General features: G+C 45.3%; 1 protein-coding gene across 1 annotated transcript in view; it reads left to right on the top strand.

Annotated features, from left to right (window-relative positions):
* The window catches only part of SHPK (sedoheptulokinase), a 45,360-nt gene that overhangs the window by 7,112 nt on the left and 14,352 nt on the right, over positions 1-23,896 (top strand). The window contains exons 3-4 of the mRNA XM_069761085.1: positions 3,901-4,084; positions 17,428-17,580. Of these exons, the coding sequence (XP_069617186.1) occupies positions 3,901-4,084; positions 17,428-17,580 (337 nt within the window). The remainder of the gene's footprint in view (positions 1-3,900; positions 4,085-17,427; positions 17,581-23,896) is intronic.

Here is a 23,896-nt window from a genome sequence, read left to right as displayed (position 1 = left end):
GTCTATATGATAGAAAATACCCAAGTGTGATACCATTCTAAAAACTACACCCCTCAAGGTGCTCAAAACCATATTCAAGAAGTTTATTAACCCTTCTGGTGCTTCACAGGAATTTTTTGAATGTTTAAATAAAAATGAACATTTAACTTTTTTTCACAAAAAATTTAATTCAGCTCCAATTTGTTTTATTTTACCAAGGGTAACAGGAGAAAATGGACCCCAAACATTGTTGTACAATTTGTCCTGAGTACGCTGATACCCCATATGTGGGGGTAAACCACTGTTTGGGCGGATGGGAGAGCTCGGAAGGGAAGGAGTGCCGTTTGACTTTTCAATGCAAAATTGACAGGAATTGAGATGGGACGCCATGTTGCGCTTGGAGAGCCCCTGATGTGCCTAAACATTGAAACCCCCACAAGTGACACCATTTTGGAAAGTAGACCCCCTAAGGAACTTATCTAGAGGTGTGGTGAGCACTTTGACCCACCAAGTGCTTCACAGAAGTTTATAATGCAGAGCCGTAAAAATAAAACAAAAAATTTTTCCCACAAAAATTATTTTTTTAGCCCCCAGTTTTGTATTTTCCCGAGGGTAACAGGAGAAAGTGGACCCCAAAATTTGTTGCCCAATTTGTCCTGAGTGCGATGATACACCATATGTGGGGGGAACCACTGTTTTGGCGCATGGGAGGGTTCGGAAGGGAAGGAGTGCCATTTGAATGCAGACTTAGATGGAATGGTCTGCAGGTGTCACATTGCGTTTGCAGAGCCCCTAATGTACCTAAACAGTAGAAATCCCCCACAAGTGACCCCATATTGGAAACTAGACCCCCCATGGAACTTATCTAGATGTGTTGTGAGAACTTTGAACCCCCAAGTGTTTCACTACAGTTTATAACGCAGAGCCGTGAAAATAAAAAATCTTTTTTTTTCCCACAAAAAATATGTTTTAGCCCCGAGTTTTGTATTTTCCCAAGGGTAACAGGAGAAATTTGACCCCAAAAGTTGTTTTCCTATTTGTCCTGAGTACACTGATACCCCATATGTTGGGGTAAACCCCTGTTTGGGCACACGGGAGAGCTCGGAAGGGAAGGAGCACTGTTTTACTTTTTCAACGCAGAATTGGCTGGAATTGAGATCGGACGCCATGTCGCGTTTGGAGAACCCCTGATGTGCCTAAACAGTGGAAACCCCCCAATTATAACTGAAACCCTAATCCAAACACACCCCTAAACCTAATCCCAACAGTAACCCTAACCACACCTCTAACCCTGACACACCCCTAACCCTAATCCCAACCCTATTCCCAACTGTAAATGTAATCTAAACCCTAACCGTAACTTTAGCCCCAACCCTAACTGTAGCCTTAACCCTAACCCTATCCCTAGCCCTAACCCTAGCCCTAACCCTAGCCCTAATGGAAAAATGGAAATAAATACATTTTTTTTAATTTTTCCCTAACTAAGGGGGTGATGAAGGGGGGTTTAATTTACTTTTATAGCGGGTTTTTTAGCGGATTTTTATGATTGGCAGCCGTCACACACTGAAAGACGCTTTTTATTGCAAAAAATATTTTTTGCGTTACCACATTTTGAGAGCTATAATTTTTCCATATTTTGGTTCACAGAGTCATGTGAGGTCTTTTTTTTTTGCGGGACGAGTTGACGTTTTTATTGGTAACATTTTCGGGCACGTTACATTTTTTGATCGCTTTTTATTCCGATTTTTGTGAGGCAGAATGACCAAAAACCAGCTATTCATGAATTTCTTTTGGGGGAGGCGTTTATACCGTTCCGCGTTTGGTAAAATTGATAAATCAGTTTTATTCTTCGGGTCAGTACGATTACAGCGACACCTCATTTATATCATTTTTTTATGTTTTGGCGCTTTTATACGATAAAAACTATTTTATAGAAAAAATTATTTTTGCATCGCTTTATTCTCAGGACTATAACTTTTTTATTTTTTTGCTGATGATGCTGTATGGCGGCTCGTTTTTTGCGGGACAAGATGACGCTTTCAGCGGTATCATGGTTATTTATATCTGTCTTTTTGATCGCGTGTTATTCCACTTTTTGTTCGGCGGTATGATAATAAAGCGTTGTTTTTTGCCTCGTTTTTTTTTTTTTCTTACGGTGTTTACTGAAGGGGTTAACTAGTGGGCCAGTTTTATAGGTCGGGTCGTTACGGACACGGCGATACTAAATATGTGTACTTTTATTGTTTTTTTTTTTTATTTAGATAAAGAAATGTATTTATGGGAATAATTATTTTTTTTTTTTTTCATTATTTTTTTTGATTTTTTTTTTTTTACTTTTTTACATTGTCCCAGGTGGGGACATCACAGATCAGTGATCTGACAGTGTGCACAGCACTCTGTCAGATCACTGATCTGACATGCAGCGCTGCAGCCTTCACAGTGCCTGCTCTAAGCAGGCTTCTGTGAAGCCACCTCCCTCCCTGCAGGACCCGGATCCGCGGCCATCTTGGATCCGGGCCCGGATGGAGCAGGGAGGGAGGTAAGACCCTCGCAGCAACACGATCACATCGCGTTGCTGCGGGGGGCTCAGGGAAGCCCCGCAGGGAGCCCCCTCCCTGCGGGAAGCTTCCCTATACCACCGGCACATCGCGATCATGTTTGATCGTGGTGTGCCAGGGGTTAATGTGCCAGGAGCGGTCCGTGACCGCTCCTGGCACATAGTGCCGGATGTCAGCTGCGATAGGCAGCTGACACCCGGCCGCGATCGGCCGCGCTCCCCCCGTGAGCGCGGCCGATCGCATATGACGTACTATCCCGTCACTGGGAATTAAGTCCCAGGGCACCTCGACGGGATAGTACGTCATATGGGATAAAGGGGTTAAGGTTAGGGTTGTGGATAGGGTTGGGATTAGGGTTAGGGGTGTGTTGGGGTGTGTTGTGGTTAGTAGTGTTGAGCGATACCGTCTGATACTTGAAAGTATCGGATAGTATCGGCCGATACCCAAAAAATATCGGATATCGCCGATACCGATATCCGATACCAATACAAGTCAATGGGACATCAAGTATCGGAAGGTATTCTCATGGTTCCCAGGGTCTGAAGGAGAGGAAACTCTCCTTCAGGCCCTGGGATCCATAGGGATGTGTAAAATAAAGAATTAAAATAAAAAATATTGATATGCTCACCTCCCATGTGACCGGCACGCGACCAATCAGAAGCCGCGACGTCATTCGCAGGTCCTCAATTCCTAGAATTAGGAGTTTTTGTGAATGAGAATGACGTCGCGGCTTCTGATTGGTCGCGTGCCGCCCATGTGACCGGCACGCCAAATTTCCAATTTTTTTCACAAATAAACTACTACTAACATAAAGCCCAATATGTCACGAAAAAACATTCTCAGAATCGCTACGATCCGTTGAAGCGTTCCTGAGTTATTACCTCATAAAGGGACACTGGTCAGAATTGCAAAAAAGGGTCAGGTCATTAAGGTCAAAATAGGCTGGGCCATGAAGGGGTTAAAAAAAAAAACTCGGCAATTCTACCTGGGGCTCTAGAATCCAGGAATAGCCCCCCCCCCCCCCCGTCATGAATGAATGAAGGTGCGGATTCTCCACCTCCGCCCTTTTTATTTTCATTGGGACCTCTGGATAAAGCGGACTACAACGCTCAGCTATTTACAGCCGTCCTTTAGACAACGGATGAAGCGGAGGTCGAGCTTGTGCGCCTCCTCTCCACCCATAATGGGGCTCTGGTTTTTTTGGGATGGTTGGAACTGTTAGGAGATTATTTCTGATTTTTGGGAATAATCCTCTAGGAACCTATGCAATGTTAGTGGATGTGTTAATTTCTGAAGCAGCGGCGCTCCTCTGCAATCAGGAAGGCATTTATGGATCTTTTTTTTTTTTTTTTACAATTATTAGGATGTCATTGGATTAACAGTGAAAATCTCAGGGTTTTTGAGCCTAAAGAAGTCAGCCGACTAGTCACCTGGGAAGATGGACGATGCACTACAGACTTCTTATCCTCCTTACCACAGCCACAGTCCCATCTGAACGTGGCGTCCGGCTTCGGCTGCGCTACTGTATTCTGGTATTTAAAAAACAGGTAAAATATAGAATTAAGACAGACAAGTCGCAAAATTGAAAAATGTGTCAAAAAGCAATAATTATTTCCTTTAAAAATGTGAATTGTTGTAGCTGGTAAGTGTTTGACTATGGGGATATACAGATGGTTATTGAGTGCAGTAAAGTAACCTTTTTCTGGGTTATTGGTTAGTTAACGTCAACCTGCCCTTACACAAAAACTGTGGTCCAGTTAAAACAGCTTTACATGCATATACGACCAGATTTGCATACTCTATAATTTGCCACTGTTGTCCTTCTGAAATGGCAGTTCCTTCTAATCAGTATGCTGCCAGCACTATAGGTGCATGAACTTCCTTTCCACTCAATTGCCAGTATGATTTCCTAAATTCACTGACTGAAGTGGACTAACAATATTAAAACTTTTCTCTTTGATTATTAAAACTGTAAATTCATACCCACCATGTTTTGTGCAGTTTATTTGCTATGGCCCTTTTGATTCACGTTCAGGTTATATTGTGGATACTAATATGATAAAAATTAATTAACAATCGTGTACTATTCTTGTATCAATTGTTGAGTATCAAATTTATCATTCTCCAAGGAGCTTTTCTAATCCTTCAATAAATAATTGTGCCCAATGTGTCAATACTAGGAGAATTATTATATATTATCCCCCTACTTTTTAATATTACTCATAACTAGTGATGAGCGAACGTGCTTCGATAAGGTGTTATCAGAGCATGCTCGGGTTTTCTTGGAGTACCTGGGGTATGCTCGTATATTATGTTCAAGTCCCTGCGGCTGCATGTATTACAGCTGATAAATACCTAAGTTTAGTCCAAAAAGATTTAAAAAAAAAAAAAACTGGCACTTCCTAAACAGTATATAGCCAAAATGCGGACTGACACCCTTGGAAGCCACAAGAAGAGATCCAGATTACATTAAGAATTAAAGTAATTTTTATTAAGGTATTTTAAAATTAGACAAACATATCTAAAATATATACAGGTACCTCAACTAGGACGGATTCTAAGGCTGATTATAAGTACATCCAAATGCTAGTGTTTGGATTAATAGAGAGCATAATAACACTTAGAAACCGCTAAGCACAATATGTAATCCATAAGTATCCCTATTCAGGACAAGGCAAGGGTATTTACATACCAGTAATATCATAGTCACGTGACCTAAATACGTTCTAAACAATCCCAGCCAATGCTGAGGGATAAATGCCAATTTACATGTAAAAAAATCTTAAATATTACTCGGTTATTCAAGTGCTGCTCCAATGCCCAGTGGGTGACCAGAATCCCTCCTCACCCCGACGCACGTTTCGCTTCTGATTCTTCCGGGGGTGTGATTGCAGTTGTGGCACCCCTAGGGGTATTTGCCACAAAAACAGTTACTGACACTAAATACAAATACTAAAATAGCAAGACTGCACTACCACCTCCGGCCAGAAGGGGGAGCTCCAGAGACTCCCCTTGATCCATTCTTGTCTGAGAGAAGAACTGGCAGTTGGGCTAAGGAGCTGAAAGTAAAAGGTCATACAGCTGAATTTCTAACAGCCCTATGACGGTTTCTAGGCCCAAATCACCGGCCTGAGGAGAAAAGGGACAGAGAAAAAGGACATTGTGAGAACCGGGTAGCATTAATCACTACCCAGAACAGGCGCAAAGACGGATACCGGATCCGTGGCTGTATTCATTATATATAATACAGCAACCGGAAAAACGTGAGGTGATATCAGCTTCACTAGGGCCGGACGCAGCAACAGACACAGAGTTCAGCGGTACTCCTGGAGGGGGTAAGCCGATAAAAGGACTCGGGTTGCCCGTCGAACCAGGACCCGGAGGGGACAGATTGGGCCGGCAGCCAGTTCACATACAGCAGCAGGGCCACACAGAAACTGCGTACAATAAGAGGCGAAGACCCCGGCAGGGTCAAAGTAACTCACAGTTCCCATACAGACTCCGGTGACAGGACTGGTTGTAAATCCCTGTATGTTGAAGTAAACTGGTTAAACGTTTCAGTGCCTCAGACTTTCATTTGGACAGTAGCTATCTATCCAGGATCAGGATCATCACCGCTGAGAGAACCTGCTGCTGATCAAGTAAGTGCCTGTTCCCTCATGATACCCCTTACACTGTGCATTGCCTGAGGCCACAGCACCGGGTCAAGCCACCCGTGACATCTCACTCAAGAGACAGACCCCATTGGTCCGGTGCTGGGTACCCCGGTCTCCTGGGCGTCACAATTGGCGTCACGAACAGGATTCAGCCAGCCCGTATACCGGGTATTGTGTGCCGTGATTGGAGCCCAAAACTGTGAAAACTTGGATGAAAAATCTTGAAAATTGACTTTATTAAAGAAAATTCCATTTCCCATTAAAAACTATTGAAAGTGACTTTTCCCCATTGGTTATAATGGAGTAAAGATGGCCGCCATCACCTCATAACCGTTAGGCACGAGACTGTTAATTGAGCTACGCCATTACCTGAGCCCCAGTCTGACTGAAAAACTTCAGAATCCGCCATTACAGAGCGCGCGGCGGGCGGGAGCAGCAGGGGGCGTGTCATTGTGGGCGGCACCAAGCTGAGCGCTCTGACGTCAGAGCAAGGGGAAAACCAATCCTGCTGCACAGCGGAACGAATCTACACTATCCCGACGGAAGCGGAGGACCGGAAGGGTCCGGATTAACTAAGGGGGCACAGTATGTCGCAGCACGGAGATGCCGCAGCACCCGGCGACGCTAATGCAGCTGAAAGACAGAGTGTCGATAGAGAGTCTGGCAGTGCAGCGGTGCAAGGAGTGGCGCCCATCATGCCGGTGCTGATGCCATATACCCCGTGTGGCCCGTGGCTTCCAATGTATGAAGGTGAGCCTAATACCCTTGACGATTTCAGAGAAAAGATGCTGGCCCATTTTGACATGTTCCCCGTGGGTGAAGTTCAGCGTGTTAGTCTCCTGATGATGCAGTTAAGTGGCCATGCTAAGCGAGAAGTCACAGCATGGGCAGCTGATCTAAAAGGCACTGTTGAACGCATATTTGCTGGATTAAAAGCTACATTTGAAACCACTGCCGGCAGCAAAGCTAAAGTACGATTCTTTAGTTGCAAACAAAAAGCTAATGAGGGCGTGAGAGACTTTGCCTTAAACCTGCAGGAAGCCCTTAAATCACTTACACTGGCTGAACCCATTTTTAACACCGGAGCGGATAAACTGCTAAGAGATCAATTTATTGAGGGACTCTACACCCCTTCTCACCGGGGGCATGTGAGCATGCTTGTTTTTAAGAACCCTGAATTGACATTTGCCCAATTAAAGGAGAGCGCTATACGTCTCCAGCTGGCAGAGGCACCTCGGGATCAGGATCCTGCGCAACCCATGGCAGAGGCTCCTCAACAACAGGGAGTGCCAGTGACATCAGCTATGTCCGAGGCCATTGCTAAGCCCCTGGGGCCCAGTACTAATGAGGCTCTTCAACAAAAGCTTGACTCTTTAACTGATGTTGTTGCTTCAATGGCTAAAACCATGCAGGAGATGAGGACCCAAGATGGAGTTGGCAAACCATAGAGAGGATGTTCCATGGATGAGACCCCGGAGATACCCGACATGGAGAGGACGACCCCGCGACCGCTACCAACCGGATGGACAGCCCATTTGACGCCGTTGCCAGCAGCCAGGCCACTTTGCACGAGATTGTGATTTAAACGGGAATCCCCTGGGAATGCGGGCCGCTTCGCAGGAATGAACTTTCAAGGCCCAACACCCTGGCACGACAGGTACATCGGAGGACGACCCATTATCCCTATCGTGCTGGACGGAATTCCCCTCAACGCTTTGTTGGACACAGGTTCCCAGATTTCATCTATACCGTATATCCTTTATAAGAGGTACTGGGCTGATGCAGATATTGATAAAGGGCCCTCTGATATTGAACTAGATATATGGGCCTGTAATGGTAAGTTGGTACTGAAACTAGGATTCAGGGAGATGACCATAAAGATTCGTAAAGTAGAATTGAAGAAACAGGGTATAATTGTTGTTGATGTTGACCGGCAGAACTGTGAACCAACTGTATTGATAGGAATGAATGTGTTAGAGAACTGCTTTGCCAAAGTTATTTCTGTCTTACAGCAAATTGCTGAAACTGCCCAATCCTACCAGCAGAGAGTTCTCCGGAGGGAAATAAAAGTATTGATGTTAAGGCAACAGGTAGAAGTTGCCGGTGGAGAAATTGGCAGTGTGAGGGTAAGTGATCCGACATCTATTGTAATCCCACCAAAAACAGAAATGCTGGTATGGTGTAGAGCAGCCATTGGTACTAAGGGACGAGATTATCAAGCCTTAATAGAACCAGTGTACACCGACAGCAGGCCCACTATACTCACAGCACGAGGGGTAGTCGAGGTACACCGGGGACGAGTGCCGATACGACTTTTGAACTGTGGAGAGGAAGAGGTCACTTTGCCAAGGTATGCTACAGTGGCAAAGCTATATACTGTTGACAACAATGCCATCACAACCATTGAGCCCTTAGAACCAACCTGTCAGGTGGAAGTCAACGGCTCAGTTGGAGGATTGGTGCCAACAGCTACACGTGGGCATAAGTTCAACACCTACCCATCAAAAACAAGGGGTGTATAGGCTAGTGACGGAATATGAACAAGTCTTCAGTAAACACCCATTGGACTTCGGACGGATAGAAGGGGTAGAACACACAATCCCCACCGGTGACCATCCCCCAATAAAAGAAAGATATAGACCCATACCGCCCGCTCACTATCAATGTGCAAAAGATATGCTGAGGGAGATGAAACAGGCTGGGGTAATAAGAGACAGCTGTAGCCCCTGGGCGGCCCCTCTAGTGATTGTCAAAAAAAAGGACGGAACCATGAGAATGTGCGTAGACTACCGGCGGATTAATAACATCACCCATAAAGACGCCTACCCCTTGCCTAGGATAGAAGAGTCCTTGACTGCTTTGAAATCTGCTAATTATTTTTCCACCTTAGACCTAACAAGCGGGTATTGGCAAGTCCCTGTGGCTGAGAGAGATAAGGAAAAGATGGCATTCACCACACCAATGGGTCTATGTGAATTTAATCGCATGCCATTCGGACTCTGCAACGCATCCGGTACCTTCAAGCGGCTGATGGAATGCTGCCTCGGACACAAGAACTTCGAGACCGTCCTCCTGTACCTAGATGATGTGATCGTCTACTCAAAGACTTACGAACAACACTTAAAAGACCTGGCAGAAGTGTTCGAAGCCTTATCCAGGTATGGCATGAAAATCAAGCCATCCAAATGTCACCTTCTCAAGCCAAAGGTACAGTACCTGGGACACATCGTGAGTTCGGAGGGAGTAGCACCGGATCCCGAGAAAATAAGCGCCATAAGGGATTTGCCAAGACCTACCAACGCAAAAGAAGTGAGGCAATTCCTGGGATTGGTGGGTTACTATCGCAGATTTTTAAAAGGATTTACCAAGTTGGCAGCACCCTTGCAAGACGCCTTGGTAGGGCAGACGAAGAAACCTTCAAACCGAAACCCTCCTTTCCAGTGGAACGACGAAAGGGAAGACTCCTTTGAACAACTAAAGAAGGCACTAATCGGTGAAGAGGTTCTGGCATACCCAGATTACCATCAACCTTTCATCCTCTACACCGATGCCAGTAATGTGGGACTAGGAGCGGTGCTGTCACAAAAGCAAGAAGGTCGGTAGAAAGTCATCGCCTTTGCAAGTAGAAAGCTCCGGCCTACTGAAAGAAATCCAGAAAATTATAGCTCCTTCAAATTGGAACTACTGGCAGTAGTTTGGGCTGTGACTGAACGTTTCAAACACTATCTGGCCGCTGCAGAATTTATTGTCTATACTGACAACAATCCGTTGACCCACCTGGACACAGCCAAATTAGGTGCGTTAGAACAGCGATGGATAGCCCGGTTATCTAATTACAACTTCAAGATCAAGTATCGAGCAGGTCGCAGGAATGGAAATGCCGATGCCCTATCCCGGATGCCACACTTGAGAGATGTAGAAGAAGAAACGGGGGAGCTTGAAGAAATTGAACTACTAGCCTTCCATCATCCCAAGGCAAAACATCATCAGTCAAGTACCTATCAGAAACAACAAGAGGTGAATTTTAATCCGTTAGCACACCATAGATGGGCTGACACCCAAGACAGCAATCCGGCTGTGAAGTTGGTGAAGGAACTGTTAACTGAGCAAAGTGCATATCCCGATGAGGATGCCCCAGAAGAGACGCATCAACTCTGGAAAGAGAGAGGCAAAATGTTCCTGTATCAAGGGAAGCTCTGTAGAAGGTACACCAATCCGAAAACACATGAATTGGTTTGGCAGATTATCGTGCCTAAACAAGATGTCAAGATGGTCCTCGAAGCTTACCATAATGGTGCTGGTCACTTCGGTTGGAAAAAGTTAGAAGTACTTCTAAGAGAAAGATTTTATTGGGTCGGGATGAGAAAATCAATCGAACAGTGGTGCAGAAATTGTGGCCCGTGTAACCTCAGAAGAAACGATCAAAAGAGCCAAAGAGCACCACTGCAGCCCATAATCACCAAACAACCACTTGAACTTGTAGCCATGGACCACGTGAAGTTGACACCAAGCCGGTCCGGCTATGTCTATGCCTTGACCATCGTGGACCATTATTCACGTTTCTTGGTAGTAGTACCCGTAAAAGATCTGACAGCAAAAACAGCAGCCAAAGCGTTCCAAACGTACTTTTGTAGACCCCATGGATATCCGGAACAGGTTCTCACCGACCAAGGTACAGCCTTTGAATCAGAGATCTTCAGAGAATTCTGTAATATGTATGGTTGCAAAAAGATCCGGACGACGGCCTATCATCCACAAACAAACGGCTTATGCGAGAAGATGAACCATATTGTAATAGACCTACTAAAGACTTTACCTGAGACAGAAAGGAATCAATGGCCAGAGAAATTGCCTGACTTGGTGGATCTGTATAATCATGTCCCGGTGAGCTCCACCAACTGCACCCCAGCTTACCTTATGCTTGCAAGACCCGGCCAATTACCAATCGATCTAGAAATGGGAATTCTGAAACCAGACGCAGAAGTTCAAGACTCCAATTGGGAGATCATACGGCAAAAGCAGTATCGCCAAGTGCAAGAGAGTGTGGAAAGAAGCCTTCAGCAAACTAGAGAAAGACAAGAGCGAACTTTCAACCAGAATGCTCTAGTGACCCCATTAAGACCGGGTGACCAAGTGCTCAAGAGAAATCGTCGAACCAATAAACTAGACAATCAGTGGGAAGCCGTACCCTACACAGTTTTACCAACAAGAGTGGATAATCCTAAAATGTGTCTCATTAGCAAAAACGGAGGCTTAACATCTGTATTAGTGTCAAGAGACAATCTTAAATTGTGTCCGGAAGCATTGAAAGAGCCAGAAGTTGTCCAGCCAGAACCAGAAGTTATTTCAAACCATGCAGGTCCAACCAGTAAAGGAAAAAGAAGAGGAAATGTATCACACCTGTATAGGAGACTTTCCCAAAACCCTACTAACATACCATGGTGCAGTAGTGGTTCCCATGGTGGCCTTTTACCCAACACCGAACCCAATACCAGAAGTCCCAAGACAGGAAGAGGCTGACCCCGTACTACAGGAGATTCCAGGCCAGGAAGAACAGATTCCTGATCAGAGTGATCCCATTCACGGTGGACTTGCCAACTCCATAGTCGTGGAATTATCTTTAGCAGAGCGGGCAGATACTACATCCGCAGTAGACAGTAGTACACCACATGAAGAGACACCGCTATTACGTAGATCACAGCGTAGTACCCAGGGTCAATTACCGGCCAGGTATGCGGATTACCAACTATAAAACTATAGTCATTGTTATCATTCTGCAACGTTTAAGCCCAGTACCTACAGAGACTTGTCTGTATGAACTTCTTGCATATTCTTGAACTTTTTATGAGCCCGGAGGCACTAAATCAAAGCTCCGGAAAGACTGCTTTTTGAACTTTGCTTTTTGCTCTTTTTGAACTTTCTTTAGACTTTATATTGGTAACTCCGTTGGAAAAATGGAACTAAATTCTTGGACGCAAAGTGCAGTGCCTTTCCTAGTACCTTCAAGGATAGAACTATATTAATGGACGCTATTTGAAGTGACTTTTTACAGAACTCTATTTTTGTTTCCTTGAGTGGTTTTTGTAACTTTTCATTTTTAAGACTCTGTACATATTAATTATTTCAAAATGTTATCGTCCCACAGTCCCGGAGTACTGTTCTTAACTAAGGGGGAATGTGGCACCCCTAGGGGTATTTGCCACAAAAACAGTTACTGACACTAAATACAAATACTAAAATAGCAAGACTGCACTACCACCTCCGGCCAGAAGGGGGAGCTCCAGAGACTCCCCTTGATCCATTCTTGTCTGAGAGAAGAACTGGCAGTTGGGCTAAGGAGCTGAAAGTAAAAGGTCATACAGCTGAATTTCTAACAGCCCTATGACGGTTTCTAGGCCCAAATCACCGGCCTGAGGAGAAAAGGGACAGAGAAAAAGGACATTGTGAGAACCGGGTAGCATTAATCACTACCCAGAACAGGCGCAAAGACGGATACCGGATCCGTGGCTGTATTCATTATATATAATACAGCAACCGGAAAAACGTGAGGTGTTATCAGCTTCACTAGGGCCGGACGCAGCAACAGACACAGAGTTCAGCGGTACTCCTGGAGGGGGTAAGCCGATAAAAGGACTCGGGTTGCCCGTCGAACCAGGACCCGGAGGGGACAGATTGGGCCGGCAGCCAGTTCACATACAGCAGCAGGGCCACACAGAAACTGCGTACAATAAGAGGCGAAGACCCCGGCAGGGTCAAAGTAACTCACAGTTCCCATACAGACTCCGGTGACAGGACTGGTTGTAAATCCCTGTATGTTGAAGTAAACTGGTTAAACGTTTCAGTGCCTCAGACTTTCATTTGGACAGTAGCTATCTATGCAGGATCAGGATCATCACCGCTGAGAGAACCTGCTGCTGATCAAGTAAGTGCCTGTTCCCTCATGATACCCCTTACACTGTGCATTGCCTGAGGCCACAGCACCGGGTCAAGCCATTCGTGACATCTCCCTCAAGAGACAGACCCCATTGGTCCGGTGCTGGGTACCCCGGTCTCCTGGGCGTCACACAGTGATGTATCACTTACTTGCCTGCTAGCTGTAGTTTTGATGGAATTACTGTTTTACCAGCAAGAGGCTAGTAAACCTGCTGCCATTTCTCCTCCATATTAATGAGCTCTGTGGAAACCCCGCCCCCACCACTGGTGTACGGTGAAGGCTGTGTGGGCGGGGTTATACACAGCTCAGCATTCAGAGAACTGCTAGATGTACTGCAGAGAAAACTGTAATTTTATTAAAACTACAGCAAGCAGCCCAGTGAGTGACACATCACTGGAATAATAATAATAATATAATAATTTTTATTTATATAGCGCCAACATATTCCGCAGCGCTTTACAAATTATAGAGGGGACTTGTACAGACAATAGACATTACAGCATAACAGAAATACAGTTCAAAACAGATACCAGGAGGAATGAGGGCCCTGCTCGCAAGCTTACAAACTATGAGGAAAAGGGAGACACGAGAGGTGGATGGTAACAATAGCTTTAGTTATTCGGACCGGCCATAGTGTAAGGCTCGGGTGTTCATGTAAAGCTGCATGAACCAGTTAACTGCCTAAGTATGTATCAGTACAGACACAGAGGGCTATTAACTGCATAAAGTGAATGAGAACATAATGCGAGGAACCTGATTTTTTTTTTTTTTTTTAAATAGGCCACACAGGGATCGTTAGGTTAATGCATTGAGGCGGTAGGCCAGTCTGAACAAATGAGTTTTTAGGGTACGCTTAAAACTGTGGGGATTGGGGATTAATCGTATTAACCTAGGTAATCCATTCCAAAGAATCGGCGCAGCATGTGTAAAATCTTGGAGATGGGAGTGGGAGGTTCTGATTATTGAGGATGCTAACCTGAGGTCATTAGCGGAGCGGAGGGCACAGGTAGGGTGGTAGACTGAGACCAGAGAGGAGATGTAGGGTGGTGCTGAGCCATGGAGTGCTTTGTGGATGAGGGTAGTAGTTTTGTACTGGATTCTGGAGTGGATGGGTAGCCAGTGTAATGACTGGCACAAGGTAGAGGCATCGGTGTAACGGTTGGTGAGGAATATGATCCTGGCAGCAGCATTCAGGACAGATTGGAGCGGGGAGAGTTTGGTAAGAGGGAGGCCGATTAGTAGAGAGTTACAATAGTCCAGATGAGAATGAATAAGTGAAACAGTAAGAGTTTTTGCAGAGTCAAAAGTAAGAGAAGGGCGAATTCTAGAAATGTTTTTGAGATGCAGGTAAGAAGAGCAAGCCAGTGATCGGATGTGGGGGGTGAATGAAAGCTCGGAATCAAGGGTGACCCCAAGGCAGCGGGCATGTTGCTTTGGAGTAATGGTGGAACCGCACACGGAGATGGCAAGGTCAGGCAAAGGTAGGCTAGTAGAGGGAGAGAACACGATGAGTTCAGATTTTGACAGGTTTAGTTTAAGATAGAGGGAGGACATGATGTTAGAGACAGCGGTAAGACAATCCGTGGTGTTTTCTAAAATGGTCGGCGTGACAACAGGAGAAGAGGTGTATAATTGGGTGTCGTCAGCATAGAGATGGTACTGGTAACCAAATCTACTGATTGTTTGTCCAATAGGGGCAGTATACAAAGAGAAGAGGAGGGGGCCTAGGACTGATCCTTGAGGAACCCCAACAGTAAGGGGAAGGTGAGAGGAGGAGGAACCAGCAAAAGATACAGTGAAGGATCGGTCAGAGAGATAGGAGGAGAACCAGGAGAGAACGGTGTCCTTGAGGCCGATGGAGCGGAGCATAGTGAGGAGGAGCTGATGATCCACAGTATCAAATGCTGCAGAGAGATCCAAGAGAATTAGCATGGAGTAGTGACCGTTAGATTTTGCTGTTAGTAGGTCATTAGAGACTTTAGTGAGGGCAGTTTCAGTAGAGTGTAAAGAGCGAAAGCCAGATTGAAGAGGGTCGAGAAGAGAGTTATCTGAGAGATAGCGGGTAAGACGGGAGTGGACCAGGCGTTCGAGGAGTTTAGAGATGAAGGGAAGATTAGAGACAGGTCTATAATTAGTGGCACAGTTTTGATTGAGGGATGGTTTTTTAAGTAATGGATGTATGATGGCATGCTTAAATGAGGAGGGAAAAATACCGGAAGTGAGGGAAAGGTTGAATATTTTTGTTAGGTGAGAGGTGACAGCTGGGGAAAGGGACTGGAGGAGATGTGACGGAATGGGGTCACTGGTGCAAGTGGTCGGGCGAGAAGATGCAAGGAGCCTGCTTACTTCTTCTTCTGTAACTGCTTCAAAGTCAGAGAGTGAACTAGATGCAGTGGGGGAGGGAGGACAGTGCATGGTATGAAGAGATTGGGAGATGATTTCCTGTCGAATGTGGTCAATTTTTTCTTTGAATTAATTGGCCAGATCGTCAGCACGGAGATCCGTGGTTGGGGCCTGCTCTCTTGGGTTGAGTAGGGACTGGAACGTGTCAGGATCTATGTCCTTATATCATACTGGTAACACAGACCTGGTGGCAGATTTTGGTTAAAGGAAAACACCACTTTTCAACAATGTACAAAATTGCATTGTACCTAAAACGCTGCATTCTTTCCGTATGTAAATATGATTTTATTACTGTATCTTGGATCTATCTGTTGTGTGAAGACGTATGCCTAGAAGGACTGTCACTGGGGGACAATAACAGAGTGATCTCACCAGATACAGGAATTTCCTGTGTGTCCGAAAGGCAGATGCCAGAAATCCACAGGACTGTGGCCGTCACATGCCTTTTAAAGTCAATGATCTAAACCATTCCTGGGATATCAGATCAGCAAAATCTGCAAATAAAAATCTGAAATAGTTTGTGCTTGTCATGACTTCTGGGAATACTGTACTGTTTTTTCTTTTATCCTCATCGGCTTATCCTAAAATCCGGTATTACACACACCCCAGGTCAAGCGCTGCTGCTCCTGACATGGTGACAGTCAATCAGTATCTAATGCCTTCCTGGGACTTGTTGTACTTGTAAGTTATGAGTATGCACCGAATGGCTTGACTTGCACATATTTTTATATGGACTACAATAAAGACAATTTGGATCTGGTCCCTTGGAATTCTCCTGGGAATCTGCTTTGCTGCTGCAGCCAATCACTGGGCTCAACAGATCATGCTGTCTACATCAGAGCCACATCTGAGCCCAGTGATTGGCTGCAGCGTTCATATTCACTGTAGTCGTGACATCACTACTGCAGCCTGTCTACAAAGACGGGAGCAGTAGCAGAGAGGCAGCACTGGACCTTTTAAGAGTCCATGAAACCTGAGTTTTGTTATTTTTAAGGATTTCATATACATTAGATTGCGGTAATCTGAACCAGAAAATTGAGTAATGTGTATTCGAGTCTCCTGACGCTAACGTGACAGGTAATGTCCAGGGAGAGGACCATCTTGTAGATTGTGAGCCCTCGCGGGCAGGGTCCTCTCTCCTCCTGTACCAGTTGTGACCTCTAGATTATTGTACTTGTCTTTTATTATGTATACCCCTCCTCACATGTAAAGCGCCATGGAATAAATGGCGCTATAATAATAAATAATAATAATGTTGGATAACTCCCAGTACTTGTGTTCCTACAGGAGATGTGTCACATTTAGTGATGAGCGCCAGTGCTCGTAACTCGAGTTTCCCCAGGGTGCTCGGGTACCAAGTATCGCGGGTGCTCGAGTGACATATTCGAGTCCAGCAGACGCTTGTTTCGCGGCTGTTAGAGAGTCACAAAAAACATGCAAGGATTGCCTGACATACACAGCCAGTGTTTTGTAGCTGTCAAACAGCCTCGAAACATGTGGCCGCTGGGAGTTGAAAATGTCACTTGAGCACCCGCGATATTCGGTGCGTACCCGAGCACTTGCGCTCATCACTAGCCACATTGTCTTGTTGCTTATTTCTCTAATTTTCCAAATATGAGAGTGCATGTGTATGGTGGTCAGGAGACAATACGTTCAGCCCACCACAATGTTTAGGCTTATGGGCACCTTTCCTAGAGGTTCTTCCTAAGTCAATAGGATATATTCTAAAATGGTGATCGATGCCATTTGGCTACCGGGATCCCATGGACATATGTTTGATCGCTCTCCAAACACTGCGGACAGAGTACCTGCCCCTGGAAAAGGACGACAAAGCTGTGGATGGGGGTTGTCCTAAGGTTGGCTCATCTCCTGACCTGTCCCTTCATGTATTTTACAGGCCTGACCTCCTTCAGCAATATGACGCTGCTGGTACAATCCAGGACTACGTGGTCTCCATGCTGTGCGGCCTCCAGAGACCGGTGATGTCGGGGCAGAATGCCGCTAGTTGGGGCTATTTTAATACCAGAACCAAAACTTGGAACACAGATATGTAAGTAGCGTCTCGTATCTTGTACGTTTGTAGATTTCCGCTTACAACACCGCTCAGGTGTTACCATTACCTATCCATGTTACTATTAGGCCTGGGCCGCACTGAGACTTTTAGGGTCCTGTGACTGATTTTTACCTTTGGAGGTAAAGCTACTGTCCACAGGAATACACTGAACTGTGCGCCATCTTCTGGACTGCAGCTGTCTCTCCATGTGACTGAGAACAAGCTCGGCGTCAGCCACACCATTAAGATCTGAGCTTAGCTACTGCACTGCAGGTGGGAAAAATAAACAGATTAAAGCCAAGATCCTGGTGTAAAAACTAGAATGCAAATAATGGAGGATGCTTACTCTCTACTTTCTGCTTTCTCACTGTCTGAGTAAGTGAGCTCTTCCTTCTCACTCTCGGGCTCCACGTCATGTGGAGGTAATGGTCGGCACAAACTGTGTGATGTCCAAACCATTATCAAAAGTTTAAGCATTTTTTATTTTTCGGTAACAGCAAAACTGACACTTGTCCTTTTTGCACAATCACATCTACATATCCTGATCACTTGTGTAGAAACCGGTGATGTCACCATTATGCATCACCCCTGTGTGACTTACCACATATAACCCAGCACATTACTACAATCTTTATCTACCTGCCTATCTATGAATTTCTGCTGTCTACTGTCCGCCCCTTATAGACGGCCAAATGACTGGACCAGTATGTACCAAATTCGGCAAATACATAAATCTGGCTCTTTCAAAGGTTTTAGACCAGACCTGGGCAAGATGCGGCCCGCGAGCCGCATCCGGCCCGCATGATGATTTTAAGCGGCCCCCCAGCTAGCTGTCACTTCTGACAGCCGCCCCCGGCACCGCTCGGCCAGCTGCTAGCCGCTTCTGAGGAGGACCGCTGGCAGCTGGAGTGAAGGCCAGGTTGATTACCTGTTTATCGGTGGCGATCTTCCCAAGGCCGCGCGTGCGCAGATGGAGTGCTCTGCTTCATGGGGCTTCAGGAAAATGGCCGCGCGTGCGCAGATGGAGATCGCGGCGGCCATTTTCCTGAAGCCGAGTTTGCAGATTTAGATCTCGGATTCCGTTGGAAGGGACCCTGCGCACGCCATACCGCACCTCTGCCGCTGCACCACCACTGCTGCAACCCCCCCATGGACACCAAGCCGTGGCGTCGCCCGCCTAAGCAGGAAGGGACCCTGCTCAGGTGCACGCCACATCGCATCAACCCACCTCTGCCTACACCATGCCTCCTGTGACCCTGCTCTGCCACCTCCAGCCCTCAGGTAAGAATCTTACTGTAAGATACTGTAAATTCGGACAATAAGACGGACCCCCGTCTTATAAAAAATCTTTTTTTCTGCAATTTTCACCCCAAATTTGGGGTGCGCCTTATGGTTTGGTGCATCTTATAGTCCGAAAAATACGGTAATTATATTAGTTCGGCCCTCTAAAACCATCCCACTTTCTCATGCGGCCCCATGGCAAAATTAATTGCCCACCCCTGTTTTAGACCGTGTTTCAACTCTCTAGAACGTACTGTTCTCGAGGTATTCGCCGAAAAAAGGAACACAAATGCGAATATCAGTAGCAATCAGTTTTTAACCACATACAAACCGCAAACAGGTAAACCAAATAGACCCGTGCAAAGCTGGATAATTCTAGTATTAAATATTAATGATTAATTGTGTAATGAATATATAATTTAATTGGAACATTTATTATAATGTGTGTAGAAAATTTACATGGAAGTATTGTGAATTTATTTAACTTTAATTTATTAAGTGTAAGTATATTTATTGTATTTAACATCTATAGTAGGGGGCACAACCTGCGGCTTGGGGGCCATTTGCAGTCCGCCATGAACTTGTGAGTGGCCACCAGACACTTGCATCAGTGTCGCTCCCTCTTTTGTAGTTTATCCTGGATTGCTTTGCTGTTTTGTCATATTTTTTTTTTTTTTTTTAATTTTTAAAGCTGCCATAGCAGGAGATAAGGATCCATATTCTCCAGATAACTGGAAACCCCCGCTTATCGGATATTTATGGCTTATACTGTCTTTATGTCTTAAATGAGGTTACCCCTTAACATTTTATCACAGTCTTTGTAATTGGTATAATCTGGCAATGGCCCTCGGACCTCAAAAAAACTGTAGACTTTAGGGGAAATCCATCAAGTACTTTACTCCAGAAAACTGATATTAGAAAGTTAAAACATTTTTGTCATCACCTACACCACGTTCCAAATTAAGTAGATTGGATTTAATTGTCAAAAATATTAAATTTTGTGCTTTTCAAATAAACTCATGGATGGTCTTGTGTCTCAGGGCTCTTTGGATCCAACTGAACTCAATCTCAAACACCTGTGCTAATTAGTTTGTCAGATGAGCCCAATTGAAGGAAAACTACTTAACAAGAACGTTCTACATTATTAAGTAGGTCACAGGTTTCATGCAATATGGGAAACAATAAGGACCTCTCTACTGATGAAAAAGGTCAAATAGTTCAATGCCTTAGACAATTAAAACATTAGATATTTCACAGAAACGTAAGCATGATCGTACTGTGAATAGATATGTGGCTGATTCACAGCACAGATGGGTTCGTGCAGATAAAGGTATAATGAGGAAGGTTTCTGCCAGACAAATTAATCGGATTAAGAGAGCAGCTGCTACAATACCATTGCAAAGCAGCAAACTGGTATTTGAAGCTGCTGGTTCCTTTGGAATCCTATAAACCTCAAGGTGTAGGATCCTCCAGAGACTTGTTGTTTACTGATGAGTGCCATGGAGTAGTGGCTGGCCAACATGTCTCAACAAAACTGCAACATCAGCAAGGAGCTGGTAGGCCCCTCTAGGGACCCTGGAGGTGTGAAAATGACTTCGGCAAAGTTCATAGTGTTTCTGACTGACCACTTTCTTTCATGGTACAAAAAGAAGAACCGTGCCATCCATACGAAAGTCATCTTCATTCATGACAATGCACCATCTCATGCTGCAAAGAATACCTCTGAGTCATTGGCTGCTATGGGCATAAAAGGAGATAAACTCATGGTGTGGCCACCATCTTCCCCTGACCTCCACCCTATAGAGAAGCTTTGGAGTATCATCAAGCAGGAAATCTATGAGGGTGGGAGGCAGTTCACTTCAAAACAGCAGCTCTGGGAGGCGATTCTGACTTCATGCAAAGTTCAATGGATGCAAGAATTGTGAAGGTGATATTAAAGAAGGGGTCCTATGTTAACATGTAACTTGGCCTGTTAAGGCGTGGAGAGAGGTGAATATTCATTACCTTAATGAGCAGAGACATGTGATGGCGCTGGAGCTGCTGGCACCGGCACAAGGTTCTGCGAGGGTGTGCAGGGAAGGTAAGTAGGATGTTTTGTGTTTTTTTTTTTTTTTTGTTTTGTCTTTTTTTAATGCTTTTTGAATGGGGGCCATGCATACAAGGATAGGGATGAGAAACCATGCATACAAGAATTGGGATGAGGAGCCATGCATACAAGGATAGGGATGAGGAGCCTTGCATACCAGGATGGGGATGATAAGCCATGTATACAAGGATAGGGATGAGAAGCCTTGTATACCAGGATGGGGATGAGGAGCCATGCAGACTATGATGGGAATGAGGAGCCATGCAGACTATGATGGGGATGAGGAGCCATGCAGGCAAAGAACGGGATGAGGAGCCATGCATTTCAGGATAGGGATGAGAGGAAAATGCATACCCGGCTTATACTCGAGTCAATACGTTTTCCCAGTTTTTCGTGGCAAAATTAGGTGCCTCGACTTATACTCAGGTCAGTTTATACACGAGTATATACAATACTCATTTGTATCAGCCATTTTTTGAAAATCAGAGAAAAAAATAACATTTGCATAATTTAGAACGCTGTGTAATTGCACATAAATTTTGTAGCTTTTTATGCCAGGGACTTTGTGGAGCTTAGTGGGAGGTCCTTGGGTTAAATTATAGCAGAAATTACTTTAGTATAGGAGCATCTGAAAAATGTGACATATTTATTAACCGGCTGACTCCTCTTAATAAATTTTGCATCTTACCCCAGCACACCCTAGACATAGACTGCCACGTAAAACTCCTGTCTTAATCAATGATCCCCTCTATCTTTTATGCTGCTGATTCTTAGACTGACCATACATCGTACAATAATATCAGCAGGCCTGACCGATCATCTAATGTGTATGGGATCATATCTGGAGCAAGAAGGATTGGGCATGTTGACTTTAAGGGCTGGATCCTTTCAGTGGAAATTATTCCCCCCCATATAGAACACATGTATGGTCAACCGAGCGTGCATGTATATGGGGCATATCAGAAGAGATAGCGTCCTGATGTTTATGGCCAGCCAACATAGCTTTTACAAAGCTATCGCTCCGTTCAGAATGTGCAAAGAGGATTGGATCTCTAGTGCCTCTAAAGCTGGAGTCACACATAACGATATCGTTAACGATATCGTTGCAACGTCACGCTTTTGGTGACGTAGCAACGATCCCGCTAACAATCTCGTTATGTGTGACAGCGACCAACGATCAGGCCCCTGCTGGGAGATCGTTGGTCATTGGGGAATGATCAGGACCATTTTTGGGTCGTTGATCACCCGCTGTCATCGCTAGATCGGCGTGTGTGATGCCGATCCAGCGATGTGTTCACTTGTAACCAGGGTAAATATCGGGTTACTAAGCGCAGGGCCGCGCTTAGTAACCCGATATTTACCCTGGTTACCATTGTAAAAGTTAAAAAAAAAAAAAAAAAACAGTACATACTCACATTCTGATGTTTGTCACGTCCCCCGGCGTCCACAGGGTTAAAACTGCTTTCGGCAGGAGCGCTGCTAATGCACGCGCTGCTGCCGAGATGCACTGACTGTGTCAGCGCCGGCCGTAAAGCAGAGCACAGCGGTGACGTCACTGCTGTTACTGCCGTCGCTGACACAGTCAGTGCATCTCAGCAGCAGCGCGTGCATTAGCAGCGCTTTTGCCGAAAGCAGTTTTAACCCTGTGGATGCCGGCGGGGGACGTGACAGACATCAGAATGTGAGCATGTACTGTTTTTGTTTTTTTTTTACTTTTACAATGGTAACCAGGGTAAATATCGGGTTACTAAGCGCGGCCCTGCACTTAGTAACCCGATGTTTACCCTGGTTACCCAGGTGCTGCAGGGGGACTTCGGCATCATTGAAGACAATTTCAATGATGCCGAAGTCTTTCCCCTGATCGTTGGTCGCTGGAGAGCTGTCTGTGTGACAGCTCCCCAGCGACCACAACACGACTTACCAACGATCACGTGCAGGTTGTATCGCTGGTCGTGACCGTTGGTAAGTCGTTTAGTGTAAAGGTACCTTTACTGGAAGTAGCAATCCTAAAAGTCAATATTGACCATTTAATAAGCCTTGCCACATGATTTAGAATAAAAGCATGGTGTTTTGAGGTGTTGCCCCATGTCAGAGGAGCACTGCATGACTTATAAGCCTTACATTGGCATGCCAGTGTAAAAGTGAAACCAGAATCTCAATTTGCAGACGTGTTTCGGGGTGTTGCCCTTCATCAGTGTTAACATGAGATCAGATTTGGTTGTGTGAGCGGCATCTGACTGGGTCTTCAGGAGTAAAAGCCATAAAAATGAGCACTAAATAAAAAAACAAAAAACCACAGCTCTGGAACTGTATGTCAGATTTAAAAAAACAAACAAAACTTAACAATCAGAAGAGCAGCAGGAATAAAATGAAAACAAAAACTGGTCACATTTGACCTAGTAACAGGTCTTCTTTGAATGTTAAAGTTTGCTACACCTGTAAAGGTACCTTCACACATAACGATTTCGTTAATGATATCGTTGCAACGTCACGCTTTTTGTGACGTAGCAATGATCCCGCTAACGATCTCGTTATGTGTGACAGCGACCAACGATCAGGCCCATGCTGGGAGATCTTTGGTCGCTGGGGAATAATCAGGACCTTTTTTTGGTCGCTGATCACCCGCTGTCATCGTTGGATCGGCGTGTGTGACGCCGATCCAGCGATGTGTTCACTGGTAACCTGGGTTAATATCGGGTTACTAAGTGCAGGGCCGTGCTTAGTAACCCGATATTTACCCTGGTTACCATTGTAAAAGTTAAAAAAAAAAAACAGTACATACTCACATTCCGATGTCTGTCACGTCCCCCGGCGTCAGCTTCCCTGCACTGACTGTCAGCGCCAGGCCGTAAAGCAGAGCACAGCGGTGACGTCACCGCTGTGCTCTGCTTTACGGCCGGCGCTGACACAGTCAGTGCGGGAAGCTGACGCCGGGGGACGTGACAG

The sequence above is a fragment of the Ranitomeya imitator genome, chromosome 3, assembly GCF_032444005.1.
Source record: "Ranitomeya imitator isolate aRanImi1 chromosome 3, aRanImi1.pri, whole genome shotgun sequence".
Classification (NCBI taxonomy): domain Eukaryota; kingdom Metazoa; phylum Chordata; class Amphibia; order Anura; family Dendrobatidae; genus Ranitomeya; species Ranitomeya imitator.
The sequence above is the reverse complement of the archived record's forward strand: the minus strand, read 5'-3'. Positions and strand labels throughout refer to the sequence as shown.